Here is a 15526-nt window from a genome sequence, read left to right as displayed (position 1 = left end):
CACACACACACACACACACACACACACACACACACACACAGGTCATACAAGCTCAGTAACTATTAGAATCAGATTCCAGCCCCATGACCTCATTTCCCTCAAACCACGTCTGCCCTGAGCTTCAAAGGGCATAACCTCCTGCTGAACCCCATTAAGGAGAAAGTTCCTCTTCAAAGAAGGAAGCCCCCAATTGCCATTTCTGTGAAGCCAAGAACACATCACTGGGGAAAAATCCAGATAATTTAAGAAATTAAGCAGAGAATGGCACACTTTAAATGCTAGAAGAGGAAATGTGATCGTCTACCAAATAAGGTAAACTTCAATGCACTTCAGGGCTTTGTCCCAAAATGGCCTGCTAGCCTTACTGAACCCCAGTGTTCCAGGCTGCCAACAGGGCAGGCCAAACTGGCAACAAAGGCCATTTCCCAAGAGACCCTCTCCCTCCAGGAAGTTGGGACAATGACAAAGCCATGTGTCACATGGGAGGAGTAGCTGTCATTTCCAGAAATTTGGAGTGTGTTCCACATGGGCACAAAGGCACCTCGAAGAAAATTATCACCTCCAACCCCATTGCCCACCCAAATTCTAGACCAACCCCAGTCACCTCACAAATGCTGAAATGTGTAACCAAGCAGTTTTAACAGTATTAAATGGGAGAGCCCAAAGACTACTTGCTTCATCTCACTACTTAAGAAAAATAAAAATTTAAAAAGATATTTAGAGGGGCTCACGGGTGGCTCAGTCAGTTAAGTGTCCGACTTTGGCTCAGGTCATGATCTCACGGTTTGTGGGTTCGAGCCTCGCATTGGGCTCTGTGCTGACAGCTCAGAGCCTGGAGCCTGCTTCTGATTCTGTGTCTCCCTCTCTCTGCCCCTCCCCTGGGGCTCATGGTCTGTCTCTCTCTCTCTCTCAAAAAAAATAAATAAAAAGCATCAAAAAAAATTTTTTTTTAATTTAAAAAGACACTCAGAGCCATATTATTAAATAGGGGAAAGACCACTAGAGAAAGAAGAGGTCTGCCTGCTTATTAAGCAGGAGCTTCTCCTGTTTAGAGTATGGAGCAATAAAACAATTTAAGAAATTTAATTTTAAGTTCATGACCAAACTCAAAAGTAAAGTGCCTGCTGTGGCTCACGGCTGCCCCCATCTGGGGCAGGTGAATGTCAGCAGGGGGGCAGGATGCATATTCACCTCGTGGGCCCAGGACCCTCACTTCCAGTGGGGCCAGGCCGGCCTTGCTGCTGTCCACTGTGAAAGACTGCAAGATGCGAGCTCGGACACCGGAGCCCAGTCCGGGGCCAGCAATCTTGACCTTGCTAGGATCCACGACATCTTTCACTGGAACTCTGAAGGGACTGCCTGGAAAACAAGTCACAGGATTCTGAGCACGGGAGCCTTGCCTTGTGTGCACCCAGAATCACACTGCTGCTCTGCATGGGCCCTTGGTAGTTTGGACCTTAGTCAGTTCCCCCCACCTTGCTGTGTGTGCACCCATGTGCATCCACTCCATGCAGACACTGTGCCAGGTGCTGGGCCCAGAGTGGCTAATGGCCCTTGAGGAACCCACAATGTAGAAGGGCGAGGCACACAAGGCACTGTACTATCACATAACATGTTAAGGGCATGGACAAGCCCTGGTGGGGCACTTAGAAGGCAATGAGTCCAGTCTTCAGGAGGCCAGGGGAAGCTTTCCAGTGACGTTGAAGCTGAGACATGAGAGTGAACAGATAGCATCCAGGGAAGCAGATGGAGAGGGGTTTTAAGCTGTGATGGGCATATGCAGAGGACTGGAGGTGAGGGGAAAGACAGGCTATTGAGGAAAATGAAGGAAGACAGCTGAGTGGTGGAAGAAAGAAGTGGAAAGGGCTATAGAGGCAGGGAGGCCTTTTGGCCCACATTCAATATTCTCTCCCCAAACAGCTCCCGAGGGCTTCCTGGAATCCTCCCCCAGCAACGTAGCCTGCTTGGTTCCCTGGTCATTGGGTGAACCCTTGCTTTCTCCCTGTCAGCTGTGGTCCTCTGACTCTTTGAAGGTATTGGTTTTAAAGACCAAGTTAACAGAAAATGCTGTGTGATCAGGATTTGCAAGACGAGCACTGAACAGAGAAGCCAGGGCTGGACCAGGGACCCTCATGGGATTCCCCCACCAAGGGGGACAGAGGAAGACCTCCTCAGAGCTGAGTCAGAAACGGGAGCCCCAATGGCTCTGGAATCATGCCCCGCTCTGGCTTCCAAGTCCATCACCGAGGGGCAGTGATATGCATCTCTTGCTGTGCGCAGAAGTCCTTGTGTTCCCCAAGAAGGCTGGCAAAATTAATGACTTCTAACTGCCACACAAACTCAGGTGTCTCTGCTTTGCATCTCCCCCCAAATTTATCTGTTGTAGAATTAGGGGTGGTACATTACAAGATCACACAAAGAACAGAGACCTTGGCTTTTTAGCAATAGCTGGGTTTTGACGGCATCAAAGTTTTCAGCTAGCTGAAATAAATGGCTGACCCTGGCAAAGACAAACATCACCCTCCATGTTTGGGTTTAGGGAAACAAAAGGGAGCTTCAGTTTACAGAGAAACGGCTGAGAATTTCAGTGTCAGCAGGTGATGGCCATCGACTACCCCTGAGGCTGATCTCCAAGTCAGAGCCCCCACTGGAAGGTGTCTGAACTCTGCATGAGAGTAGCCAAGAACTAACAAAATGACTTTAGACCCGAGGTATGAGGTGGCAGATACCAAGCATTACCTGCCCCCCATGCTGTGCCCCAGGCAGACATCAAAAACCAATCACAGCAGCTCTTCTTCCTGATGCCCTTATCTCAGTTGATCCAGTTGATCTAAGAACCACCACCAACCGACCACAGCTGGCCCACCAGAGGAAACTAATAGGCCACAGCGGGTAAACTAATAACTCCACTACAGGTCTGTACCAGGCCAGGAAACACTGGACTATGTTTAACCAATCAGAATTCCCATGAGAGCAAATCAGAAGCTAGCAGGTATGTTTCACAGATCAACACCATATGAGTTACCTTAGCTAAGCAGCCCAATACTAAGACAACTAACCAACACTTTCCTAAATAACTCTGCCTGGGAAGGGCCTGGGATCTGGGAAAAGCTGGTATTCAGCTCTGAGAGGCAACAGAGAGTCTGAAGCATGAAGACATACCATCTACCTCTGGTAAGAAAATTCCAAGTGGGTCTCTCTTTATTGTAATTCTCAAAGATGGCTGTCTGCTTCATGCTCATGCATCAGCCACAGGGGTCCAAGCCCGCACCCTCTTCTGCAAGGGGAACTCCAAAGCTGATGGCATCCACCAGACCTTCCCAATAAAGTCAGAACGGTGTTGTTATCTCCACGACCACGAGATTGTCTTCTCCACTGCTCCCTGCCTGGGTGATGATGTGGATACCTACCACATCATCTCTCCTGAGAACAGCCTTCCATCTGTTCTCTGTACTCTCCTCTACCATCCTCCCAACTGCAGAGCTGCAGAGCTCCAAAAGATACCCAAGGCTCTGCATTCTGTCACTGAGCCCTGTTCTTTCTTTGTAGCAGTTATCAGGAGAAGTCGCATAAACACCAGCCAGGAAGTTCCCGGAGCTCAAGAGCTTTGACTGTCTTGTCCATGACTGAATGCGTCTTGACTAGTGCTTACAGGGATTTAGAAAGCTATGATCAGCTGCAAAGCCAAGTTTGAGGAGAAACTTACCAATTTAAGTTTCTTAAACTTAAAAAGACTTAAGCCTTCAAAGAAAATCTAAGCCTTCATAAAATTAAGGCTTAAATGAACATCTGAGGAGCATTAATTTGAGCTGTCAATGCTTTCAGATCAACGTGAGAGGAAGAGTGAGTTTGAACGTGTGCACACGTTTGCATGTAATAAAGGAGGGAAACATACAGATTCAGGAAACTGTTTGGTCAATGCACACTCCACTTCCCTGGGAGTAAGTCGAAAACCTAAAAGTAAGCTCCTCAGCCTGGTCCTTCCCCTTCCGTCTCACCCTGGCTTATGACTTTTAGGGCAAGAATAATACTGACCAACCCAAGGCTCTTCCTGCCCCAGGAGTCTTGGGGGTAGGGTTCCGACCTCTTTCTCAACATATCTAAGCCAAGGCATAGGCTGACTCAGAGGCAGCCCCTAGAGTCCTTACCTGTGTCCACTCCATACCACAGTCACCTACCCATCTAGATCTGTGTTGAGTGGCAACTGTTTCATTAAATAAGCAGAAGCAGAACCTATGAAAATCCCTCCCCTGGAGCATGAAAGGTGGAGGGCCCTTTGCCACTTAAGTCATGTATTTCCTCATTGTTTCAATCATGTATAGCAGTGGTTCTCAACTAGGGATGATTTTGTCCCCAAATGGATACTTGGCAATATCTAGAGACATTTTTGGTTGTCACAAAATGAAGGGGGGTGGAATGCTACTCAATACCCTACAATGCACAGGACAGCCTTCCCACAACAAAGATTTATCCCACCCCCAATTTTTTATGTAATCTCATCAACCCAACATGGGACTCAACCTCACAACCCTGAGATCAAGAGCTGCATATACCACCTCCTGAGCCAGCCAGGCACCCAACAAACCCTGTTTTATAGCCAGTGCATATACTACATCATTAAATAGAAAAGAAATTAATAAATAAAAATTTGAGTCTGCGTGTCTCTTTTGGCTACCAGGACTGTCAATGAAAAACAGAAAGTAAGAAAACACGCCTAAGGTGCGTAAGAACCAACCATAGAATAAAATGGAGATTTTCAACGTTCTAAAAAAAAAAAAAAATCAGCTTTCACTTAAATTAGGTCCTCCAACATGTGAGCAACCATTTGCAGTCAAAATGCCAAGTTGATGTGTTCTGCCATGTTACTGGTCCTCCTGGCAGGTGGGATATTCTTGGAGATGCAGCCATAAAGCAAATTCTCCCTTTGCAGTCACTGCAAATATCAGACTCTTTCTCCACTCAGAGATAAGCAAAACAAAACGTGCTTTCACGCGAAATCAATTGTTCTTTGGGTACCTTTCTGAGGGAAGCCTTACCAGGGATGTGGGCTCCTCCGTATGTGATGTTAACGTCATAGTCCCCTGGAGCAAAGGGGACGTACTCAGCGCTGCAGCTACCATCTTTGTTGTCTCTGCAGTTGATCTTCGACTCTGATGGGCCTTCGACAGTTATGCCAAGCCCACCAATTCCTGCCCCTCTGGAAAGTGTGGAGAAGAAAGCACAGTGGTACTAGTGGTTCATGCTAGTCTGCCTATTGTCAAAACTATTTAAAATCCCTCTATAAACGATCCCATGTAGCCAACCTGACTCAACTACTGTGACACCTCTCACACAGAAGATTTCTCAACAGTATAAGACAGATTTAACCTCTCCTTTCCAATGCTTATTCTTCTTTTGATTAAAAAAAAAATTTTTTTTTTTTTTTAATGCTTATATGGGGCGGGTGGGGAGAGAGAGAGACAGCAGGAGAGGGGCAGAGAGAGAGGGACAGAGTGAGGATCCCAAGCAGGCTCCACGCTGTCAGTGCAGAGCCTGACACAGGGCTCGAACTCACAAACCCATGAGATCATGACTTGAGCTAAAATCAAGAGTCAGATGCCCAAACAACTGAGCCGCCCAGGCGCCCCACAGGAGGCATACTTCTAATATCTCACCTAACTATGAGATTGGCTATATATATTTCTGCATTATCAAGTTGAGGAGCTTCCATCTAGTTCTGCTTTGCTCAGCAATTTTATGACTATCACCAGGAGCTTTCTGGTAACTTTTTGAGTACCAGACTCCATGACACATACGCAGAATACACCCGTAAAACTCAGAGCAGTTGAACTACCTAAACCTACTCTTTTTAGAGAGTCAACACACAGAGCCCAGGACCCTGCTTACCTAGTAACCACGGTGAAGACATTGGGTTTGTTGGTAAAGGCCTCTTTCAACCCAGGTCCTTGGGCTTGAACCCGAGATGGCTGGCAGCCTTCGGTTACAGCCACTTTGAAGGGACTATTTGGGACAGGTACATCATCGTAGGTCACCTCCACTACATGGAGACCTGTTCAAAAACAACAAACAGAAGCATATTTGTACAGGAGTCACCTATTTGTGGGAAATAACACTCTACTGCAGAGTTTCACCTAGTACCCATACCTACCTGCTATACCATGTTATTTGCAACAAGTGGTTAAAGAAATAGTACAACATCGGTATGATTTGATTCTTTTTAAATGCACTTGTTTATTTATGCTTTCTGTTCACCTGACAGACACATAACTCTCCCTCCCTGACACACATATGCACAAGGTCTCTCCTCCAAGCAAATATCACTACATCTGTATTCAAGTTAGTCATCTTAAATGTATTATCCTGATCTGGAAACACTCCATGCAGTCATTAGCCAAGAGACAAAGGGGGAATCCATGAAATAGAATATACATGCATTTACATAAAGAGATTGGAAGTATCTGCACCAAAATATTTATAGGAATCACATATCCAAGTAATGAGGATATATGGTACTTTTAATTTTTTACCTTTTTGTTATTTATCAAATTAAAAAATGTTTTTATTAATGTTTATTTTTGAGAGACAGAGTGTGAGTGGGTGAGGGGCAGAGAGAGAGGGAGACACAGGCTCTCGGCTCTGAGCTGTCAGCACAGAGCCCAGTGCGGGGCTCAAACCCATGAACCGCAAGATCATGACCTGAGCCAAAGAAGGACGCTTAACTAAGTCACCCAGGTGCCCCTCAAATTTTTAAATAATTTTAATATTCAAGAAATAAATTATGTAAAACAAACTCTACAAATGGGCAATACGCATGACATCACTCATAACCTGCTCGGGTGAGCCTGAGGCTAAACCTGGCCCAAGTGTCAACATATAAGGAGGCATTATAGGGGAGGGAGATTTCCACATGTCCCTGTCACTTTGTACATGCCTCTGCTGAGACAGGCCAGACGCATGAGGCAGGAGTCAACACCAGTCACCAAACGAAATGGCCCAGCACAGCTATGAACAAGGATCATGTCCAAGGAGAAATCAACTCACCTTTCTCAAAGGGCGTGTACTCCACCTGGTAGGTCCCATCGGCATTGTCTGTGACGAAGCACTCGGTAGAGGCCCCTGAGGGGTTGGCGACATGGGCTTTGATGTGGTCACCCCCAACCTGTGTCAGGGGCCGTGAGTCAACCGTGAAGTCGGTGGTGGCCTCACGAAACACATCTGCAGAGCAATCACACAGATAAGAACGTCACTTATACCTGGGACCCAGGACCAAATCCAAGAACCAAGGTCCTTGCACTTTAGATACGTTAGGTCTAGTTTCAGTGACAGCAGACAACTGTTTTCTCTGACTCTCAAAATCAACAGTATTAATGACCACCTCCCCCTACCACCACCCTGCAAAAGCTGCTTCCTCCCGGGTAGTCCGTGGAAGCCCCAGTGAGAACACAACCACTTGTACACTTTTTGGACAAAGGTGGGGTCTGGGAACAGGTTAAAGGACAAAGACAGATCTGCTCTGCAGCAAGTGTGGTATTAGCATCACATCTGAAACCTTTTCAATTCAGTGTCAAAAATGAAAGATCTTGAATTCCCACATAAAAATCAAGGTTTTTAACTCTGCCAGAGAAACAGGAAAATCTGCAGGCAGTGCTGGGCCCTGTTCCCCACAGAGAAACGTGAGGGTCAGGCAGCAGAAATGCCATGTGCCCACTCCTTTGCCATGGTCCTTCTCTTCTGGATGCAGAGAGCACAGGTGAGTGTTTTCTTACACCCCACCTGGCCCCAGTGGGCATATGAGTTCAGAGCTCCACTCAGCTTCTGGGGACCCCTAAGTCCCAAGCTATTTTGCAGCTTCCCTCTCTTTATGAAACCTACCTTTTCCTTCTATTCCTGGCCCAAAGACTTTGACCCTGCTGGTGTCCACAGCAGGCTCCACCTTGACCCTGGTGGGGAAGTGGGGCACGAGCTCGCCTCCATACTTCATGGTCAGTGTGTACATGCCGGCGGTCAGGGGCACATAGGTCACCGCATAGGTGCCGTCTTTGTTGTTTTCAATACAGACTTCGGCTTTCGCTCCCGAGTCTGACACGGCTTCCAGGCCCAGGGCCCCGGGCCCTGCTTCCGAACAGTCAACACTCAGCAGCCCAGCTTCGCCCACTTTCCCATGCTGGAGACCTGGCCCCGAAGCCACGACTTTAGAGGGGTCGAAAGGCATTTCAATGTCGGCTTTGAAGGGAGAACCAGGTATATGGACCTCTTCAAAGAGAATGTTGACAAAGTACTCCCCGGGCTTTGTGGGCAGGTAGGAGACAGAGCACGTGCCATCGCCATTGTCAGAGCATTCAATTTTGGCCTCGCATGGGCCTTCCACGGTGAGGCCCAAACCTCCGGTGCCCGCTCCTTTGGTGTCGATGGTGAACTCCGCGGGCTTGCCCACGAGACCACCTTCAAGGCCAGGACCATGGGCCTTCACCTATTTGAACAGAGAATAAAGGTCGAACTGCGCCTGATGCTGGAGTGGCTGCTCGGCCAGCACCACCTCACACCCCAGCCTGCAATCAGGCCTCTCAGCTGAGTGGCCCTTCTCCCTGGGGCCTAACTCATGTCACACAGACCCGAGTTGGAGCCACGGTGCAATCCAGGCTGCAGATGGCTACCAAAGGGAGACATGGCTGCAAGCTCAGTCAACACTGAAAGCTATAGCACCGAGGCGTGGCCCTCTGAAGCCCAGCATGTGACTTCCACTCTGCCATGCCCAGCATTCCCGAACCACAGGGCTGGAGGTGGAGACTAACAAACACACGCGGGGCTGAACGCTTGTAGCATGGTTTTATGGGCCTCCCTGTTGCTTGGAAGGCTACACCTCCCTCAACAAACTCCACATAATAAAAAACTGCAGTGGTGGATACCTGTCCTTCTACATTTGTCCAAACCCATAGAATGTAGACCACCAAGAGTGAACCCTCGTGCAAACTACGGATTTGGGGTGAACAGGATGTCAGCGTAGGTCCGTCAGTTAGAACAAACGTAGAACTCTGCTGGGTGATGGTAATAATGGGGAGGCTGTGCACATGCAGGCACAGGAGGTATGAGGGAAATCTCTGTACCCTCCTCTCAATTCTACTAGGAACCTAAAACTGCTCTAAAAACAAAAATCTAATAAAATTTTTAATTTATTTATTAAAAAATTTTTTTTGAAGGTTTATTTTTCAGACAGAGAGAGAGAGAGAGAATTTGAACGGGAGAGGGGCAGAGAGAGAGAGAGAGAGGGAGAGAAAGAACCCCAAGCAGGCTCTGTATTGTCAGTGCAGAGCCTGACACGGGGCTTGATCCCACAAACCATGAGATTGTGACCTGGGCCGAGGTCAAGAGTCAGATGCCTAATTGACTGAGCCACCCAGGTGACCCACTCATATATTTTTATATTGTATTATACAGCTTCTGCAGGGTGAGCTCACTCTGCATGCTGGACGCTGGCCTCCACCCACACTATCTCACCTCACCCATTCAGGCTCACCCGTTATTATGCTAGCAAATGAAGGGCTAGAACCCAGGGACGAGGCCCTCACCGAAGCCTCACCACCAGAGACAGAGAGAGAAGACGAGCAGTGGGAAGGATGGCAAGCTGCCCAGGGGACCCCCCCCACCCCCACCCCAGCCAAGGCTGAACTATAGGACAGAAAACTTCCGTCAGTCGTTGAGAATGGACTTTCCTCAGAAAATGATTTTCTAAAGGTCTTTGTCAAACAGGATCGGTGAAGGACCACAGTGTTATATTTGACAACAGGAGACACATCCTGGTACAAAAACACAAGCTAACCTTGGTGGGATCTGGTGGCAGTGAGGCCTCTACCGTGTAGGGGCTCCCAGGCACGGGGTGTCCATCATAGGTGACGTCTACAGCGTAGAGCCCCTCCTCGCGAGGGATGAACTTGGCTGTGCTGCTCTCCCGGCCCACCACGGGCGCCACCAGACACGGCACGACCTTCCTCGAGGGGCTCAGGATCGTCACATCCAGCTTCCCCTGGCCCCCTGCCCCGTTTGTGTCAATGGCGAACTCCTGGCCCTTCCCGACTTCGACTCCTGGAAAAGGGGAACATGCCAAAGTGATGAGCTGACCCTTTTCAGCAACAAGAACAACCGAGAGCAAAAAACTGACAGTTCCTTGGACATGAGGTGTTATCTCAGCCCAGGCAACAAGCAGTGGCTGATATCGAGGACAAGAAGCAAGACTGAGTAGGAATAATCAGCATGTACCTGGATAATAACCAGTACAAGAACAATTATTAATTAATGATGATATTGATAACAATGATAGCTGACACGTACTGAATGCACTCTACACCCTGGCACATCATCTCATTTAATTTTTACCACAACCCCATGGGGTGTTTGTCAGCGATGGCTTTAACACATGGGAAAACTGAGTCTCAGAGAGGTTAAGGAATGTGTCCAGGGTGACACCCAGCAGACCAGAAAGGTGGGACTCAAACATAAATTAACCTGATCTCACAATGTGATCTGCTGACTGGTAAATTATAATCTGACACTGTCCTCTACTTACTTCAGGTGTTAACTTTATATCAAAACATTCCCATAGGCCAATGTTTTATTTACTAACTCTTGGCAGCAAATTTAGTCCTACAGCCAACAAGGCAAAAGTCACAGAGCTGGCCGGTGCAGGGGCACTGAGGCGAGTCTGAGGAAGTGACTCTCTGTACTGTGCTGATATCTGAAAGTTCTCTGCAAAGCAGGGCCACAGAAAACCCATGTGCTGTATTTGACAAAAACAGGGGAAGGACTTTGAACCCAAAGGAAAGCACTTGGGAGCACAGGGCCTCCGCCACAAGCCAGGGAATTCCTGACTCTGGAGCCTCAGAGCACCATGGCCCAAAGGCTTTTCTAATCGCCATTGTGCTTTGCCTGGTCTGCAATTGAAGCCCTAAGTGTCTTAGAGAAAAAGCAACAATGAGGAGACACATGAAAAGGACTGGACAGTGACGATTCATATGCTCAGAGCTGGCTGCCCTCCAGGGACAAAGCCAGCATCCATTTCTTGCTTCAGAGACCCCAGAGCTGGGAGGTGGCTCATGTATTTGGGTCACAGGTCAGTGAAGGCGCTCATGAACGGTCCACTGAGACCAAAGAGGCCTGCCTTGGGGGGGTATGCGCTGAGCCCCACGTGACCCCGAAATCAGATGAATGTGTGCCACCGAGGCATGGCCAGGTTGCAGCCACACAGCAGCTCATGCCAACAAGGGGACACAGGTGTGCGTGTTCTCCAGGATGCAGTGCTGATGTCAAAAGGCAGGCTGAAGACACACGGTATGGCAGGATAATTTTAATGCAAAATAAACATTGCCAAATGTTTTCTGCTGGCACATATGCACATATAGATGCAGAGAGAAGGTCTGGAAGGATAAAAACTGAACTGAAAACTCTGGTTAACCTAAGGGAGAAAAAAAGGTAGCAGAGTGGAGTTTACTCTCAACTGTGATGTTTTTTAGATGAAAGTGGATTTATGCATTGCTTGTATAAAAAAATAATTCTATGATTACGTGTTGAACTTCTGAAGATGAGTGATAACAACATCAGTGTTCACATTATACTATGGTCTTTACTTTTGTATGTTTGGAATTTTCCCTAATAAAATAAATTGAAACATTTTAAAATAAATGAAATGAGTTTGTACTGATAAGATACCTACCAAGCTAAAGGAATACTGGGATGGGGCTGGAGGGATGTATCATACTTGTGGTTTCTGAGCGCCAGGGAGTTGGCTTTTATGCTAGACTGTCTACCCTCATGTGGATTCCATGGCCAAGGACAACTAGCACAGTAGAAACTCACCAGAAATCAATGTGTCCCAACTTCTCTATGTAATGAAAGCTTCCCACTGCGAGGCCAGCAGTTACGGAGGCCTGGCTATGTGCCAGCCCCTGAATCAGGAGCTCTTATTTAACTTTCAAAATATTCCTGTGAATGTCAGTATTCTTGATCTCCCCTCCCCGACTCTAAAAATGAGAAGACCGAGGATTGGTGAAGTCACAGAGGTCATGAGGGTCACAGAGCTATCCTACAGCATGGCCCCAATCCACACCCAAGTCTGTCCCACTGCAAAGTCTCTTAAGGCAGAATGTTTCTCTGCAAACTGTCCTTTGAAGGGAATCTAATTGGCAGCCCCAGTTGATGGTCTTCAGTGACCTGCCCCCCCTTCATCCACACACTTACTGTTTTCCAGCCCATTAATTTTTATCTTGCTCAGATCCAGTGGAGCAGCCACGCCCACAGCGAAAGGGCTTTTAGGGATGGGGTCGCCACCATAGGTAACCAGAACCTGCATATTGCCCTGGAACGAGAGGAAACAGAGTGCACCTTTGGGCACCAACATCTAACTTGCTGTTTAAACCTGCCTTCCAGATCCTTCATTCTTCCAGAGACACAGGGCACTTGACTCCAGTAGATTTAGAGACATCACAGATATAGGGGTGCCTGGGTGACTTAGTCAGTTAAGCGTCCAACTCTTGGTTTTGGCTCAGGTCATGATCTCATGGTTTGTGAGTTCGAGCCCTGCATCAGGCTATGTGCTGACAGCATGGAGTCTGCTTGGGATTCTCTCTCCCCTCTCTCTCTCTGCCCCTCCCCCTCTCACATTCCCTCTCTTCCTCTCTCTCTCAAAAATAAATCAATAAACTTAAAAAAAAAAAAAAAAGAAAGAAAGAAACAGCACAGATACATTTCTCTAAGCTTCCAGCACCACGGCAAGAACAAGCGAGAAAGATAAAACCAGAGCAGCTTATAACAACAGGGACGACTTAATAAGCCTACTGTGCTCTGTGCTTTTAAGCATTTCCTTGACTCAATCTCCAAACAGTCCAAAGGGGTGGTTTCCCACTGTCATCTCCATTTTTTCAGGAAAGGAAACTATAGCTCAGGGAGGTAGAGTCACATGCCCCAAATCACATACCTGGTAAGTGTGAGAGTCAGACCTCCACCCACAGCACCCAGACCAGTGTCCCAGCTGCTCTGCCACATTACCTCCACCCAGCACACACCTGACTGTGGCCATGGAGAAAGCTGCTGGGTATGGGGGCCTCTAACTGAACAAAATCAGCTTTTTCTACATTCTGGAAATCAATTTCAGGCCACCAGATGGTGAAAGGGATTTGCAGACTGGAGTTATTCTAGGACCACCGTGTAGTCTTGAAACTCCATCTATGTCAAGGAAAGAAAGAAAAGTTGCAAGTGCAGAGGGGACCACATCTGTGGGCTTGGCAGGCCCCTTGCTAGTAGGCCAGGGGTCATGGGAGCACAGTACGACCATATGTGCCACGGATGTTCTCCTCCGGCCAGTCCTGGCCCACTCATGTCAGGCTTCCCCTCCCCAGTCAGCTAAGCAACCCCTGCCCCCCCGCCCAACCAAGACTCCATGAAAGCCCATGGCTGTCCCAGTAGATTAAGATCTCCCTCACCTTAAACATCCAGGCATAACATAAGAGGACGTGGAGGCTCTTATGGGGGCTCACCAGAATTTAGGCTCTGCTGAAAGCTGTCACTGATCAAGTGTTAAAAGGGTGTAGCTTTTGGCCTATATATATTTTCTCACATTGCTTATAATAATAAAAAAGGGGGGAAGAAGCCAAGAAAGAAATTGATTGCCATCATTGAAGGAGGGAGGATTGATTCTCCAGGATTTATTAGCACTGCAAACACACTAACTGGCCCCCTGCCTCAAGGGTGTAACATTTCGTGGTAAAATGTACACAGGTCAGATCCAACAGAGCTGAGAGCCAGCCCAGGGACAGGAAAGGTCTCCTCTCTGTAATGAGGAAGGCAGGGAGTGATCCATTACTTCAGCCACCATGGCAATTTCACCACACCAGCTCTTCCCAAGCTTCAATGTGCCCACAAGTCCCTAAATCCTTGAGGGGTAGGCCTCACAGCTAACCAGAGGTCATGGAAAAACTTCCTTCCCCACCAGCCCCTATAAGTCTTCTCATTGCGTCTCTGGTGCACCACACGAGGAGGAAAAATCCTCTTTCAATTAAGCCTACCCATCCCATAAAAGAAAGTGTGTTCAGGGGTGCCTGGGTGGCTCAGTTGGTTGAGTGTCCAACTTCAGCCCAGGTCATGATCTCACGGCTTGTGAGTTTAAGCCCCGCATGGGGCTCGCCGCTGTCAGTGCAGAGCCGGCTTTGGATTCTCTGTCCTCACTCTCTGCCTCTCCCCTGCTTATACACTCTCTCTCAAAAATGAATAAACATTAAAAAAAAAAAAAAGTGTTCTCATTACCAGTAATAAAACAAAACAAAACAAAACAAAACAAAACAAAAACCCAGGAAATTAACTCAACCTCAAATAACTTAACAAGGGGGAGGAAGAGATCTGAAGAGATTTACCACCTGCAAGGGCCTGTAGCATTTTAAGGTTTCCTGTGAGGCCTGGCCAAGGAACAACCAGAGAGAGTAGTGATGTCAGGAATGTGTGAGCAGTGACCACTGGTGCATTTCACAAAGACCTTGCTGACTGCAGGTCAGTTTTATTTTCTCCCCTATGTGCCTCTGAGACCTTAATCCTACCCTGCACAGCACATGAACACAAGACTCTGACTTGCGAGCTCAGGTGAGGACAGGACCAAGTGAGCTCCCCACAGCCCCCTCCTCCAGAGACCTCCAGAACAGGTAGGGCCTGTCATCCTGTGAGGCTCAGTGAACTCACAGGGTCTCCTCAAGGCACCCACCGTATGTACGTGGAGTTTTTGATTCCCAGTGGCTTCTGACCTAGAAGGTCATGGAGCCGTTGCCACCAGCTTCTCAAAGCACTTGCTCTATGGGAGGGAGTATGGATGAGAAACTGAAGGCTTTTGGGGACGCAGCCATCCAAAAGCACAGAAGGCAAACTCCCTGGGAGAATATGGCATTGTGTCTTCTCCTTCCTAAGAAATCAAGCCTTTGTCTGACCTTTGGAGGATCCTCAAGCCCCAGTCCAACAAGGACACTCCACCAAGGCAAAAGGAGCTCTGATCACCACCTTCCGACGAGACCATGGCTGGTCTGCTGCAGGGAGGCATCACTCAGAGACCCTGCAGGGGACAGTAGTAGCCCGCAGGTGGCAGGGAGCAGGGAGCCAGCAATCAGGTGGGGCCACAGCTCCTCATACAGCACAGCCTGCATTCTGAGGGCGACAGCTCACCCTGGGCTAGAACCCACCGCTGTCTCTTCACACACACCAAACAACTACACTTCTGGAAAGTTCCAGCCTGATATTCCCTAAAACCACCATAAGAAGGTGCACCTGTGGGCCTCAGTCTTCAAAGTGCGCTCCCTGCCTCCATGTTGGGCACAGCCTTCTGGGCTGACCCAGGCTTCTTAACCACATCCAAGGGCACGGCTCAAAAGGCAAGCTTATTTAACCTAATCTGGAGCTGTACGCTGCTCTTCAGAAAAGAGAGATCAAAGGCAAATGAGGATGCTTGGCCCCACTCTTGTGCAAAGTTCTTATGTTGTCTCTGCTTGTGAGGAGAGGCTCT

The 15526-nt window shown here is 48.1% G+C and overlaps 1 protein-coding gene across 4 annotated transcripts in view; it reads right to left on the bottom strand.

Annotated features, from left to right (window-relative positions):
* FLNB (filamin B) overlaps nt 1–15526 on the bottom strand; it is a 142982-nt gene that overhangs the window by 38691 nt on the left and 88765 nt on the right. For all 4 annotated transcript variants that reach the window (XM_049640769.1, XM_049640770.1, XM_049640771.1 and 1 more), the window contains exons 19-25: nt 12229–12346; nt 9818–10080; nt 7873–8470; nt 7042–7215; nt 5887–6049; nt 5037–5197; nt 1192–1359 (exon numbers count right to left, since the gene is read on the bottom strand). In XM_049640769.1, the coding sequence (XP_049496726.1) occupies nt 1192–1359; nt 5037–5197; nt 5887–6049; nt 7042–7215; nt 7873–8470; nt 9818–10080; nt 12229–12346 (1645 nt within the window). The remainder of the gene's footprint in view (nt 1–1191; nt 1360–5036; nt 5198–5886; nt 6050–7041; nt 7216–7872; nt 8471–9817; nt 10081–12228; nt 12347–15526) is intronic.

This window comes from Panthera uncia, chromosome A2 (genome assembly GCF_023721935.1).
Source record: "Panthera uncia isolate 11264 chromosome A2, Puncia_PCG_1.0, whole genome shotgun sequence".
In the NCBI taxonomy this organism is placed as follows: domain Eukaryota; kingdom Metazoa; phylum Chordata; class Mammalia; order Carnivora; family Felidae; genus Panthera; species Panthera uncia.
The sequence above is the reverse complement of the archived record's forward strand: the minus strand, read 5'-3'. Positions and strand labels throughout refer to the sequence as shown.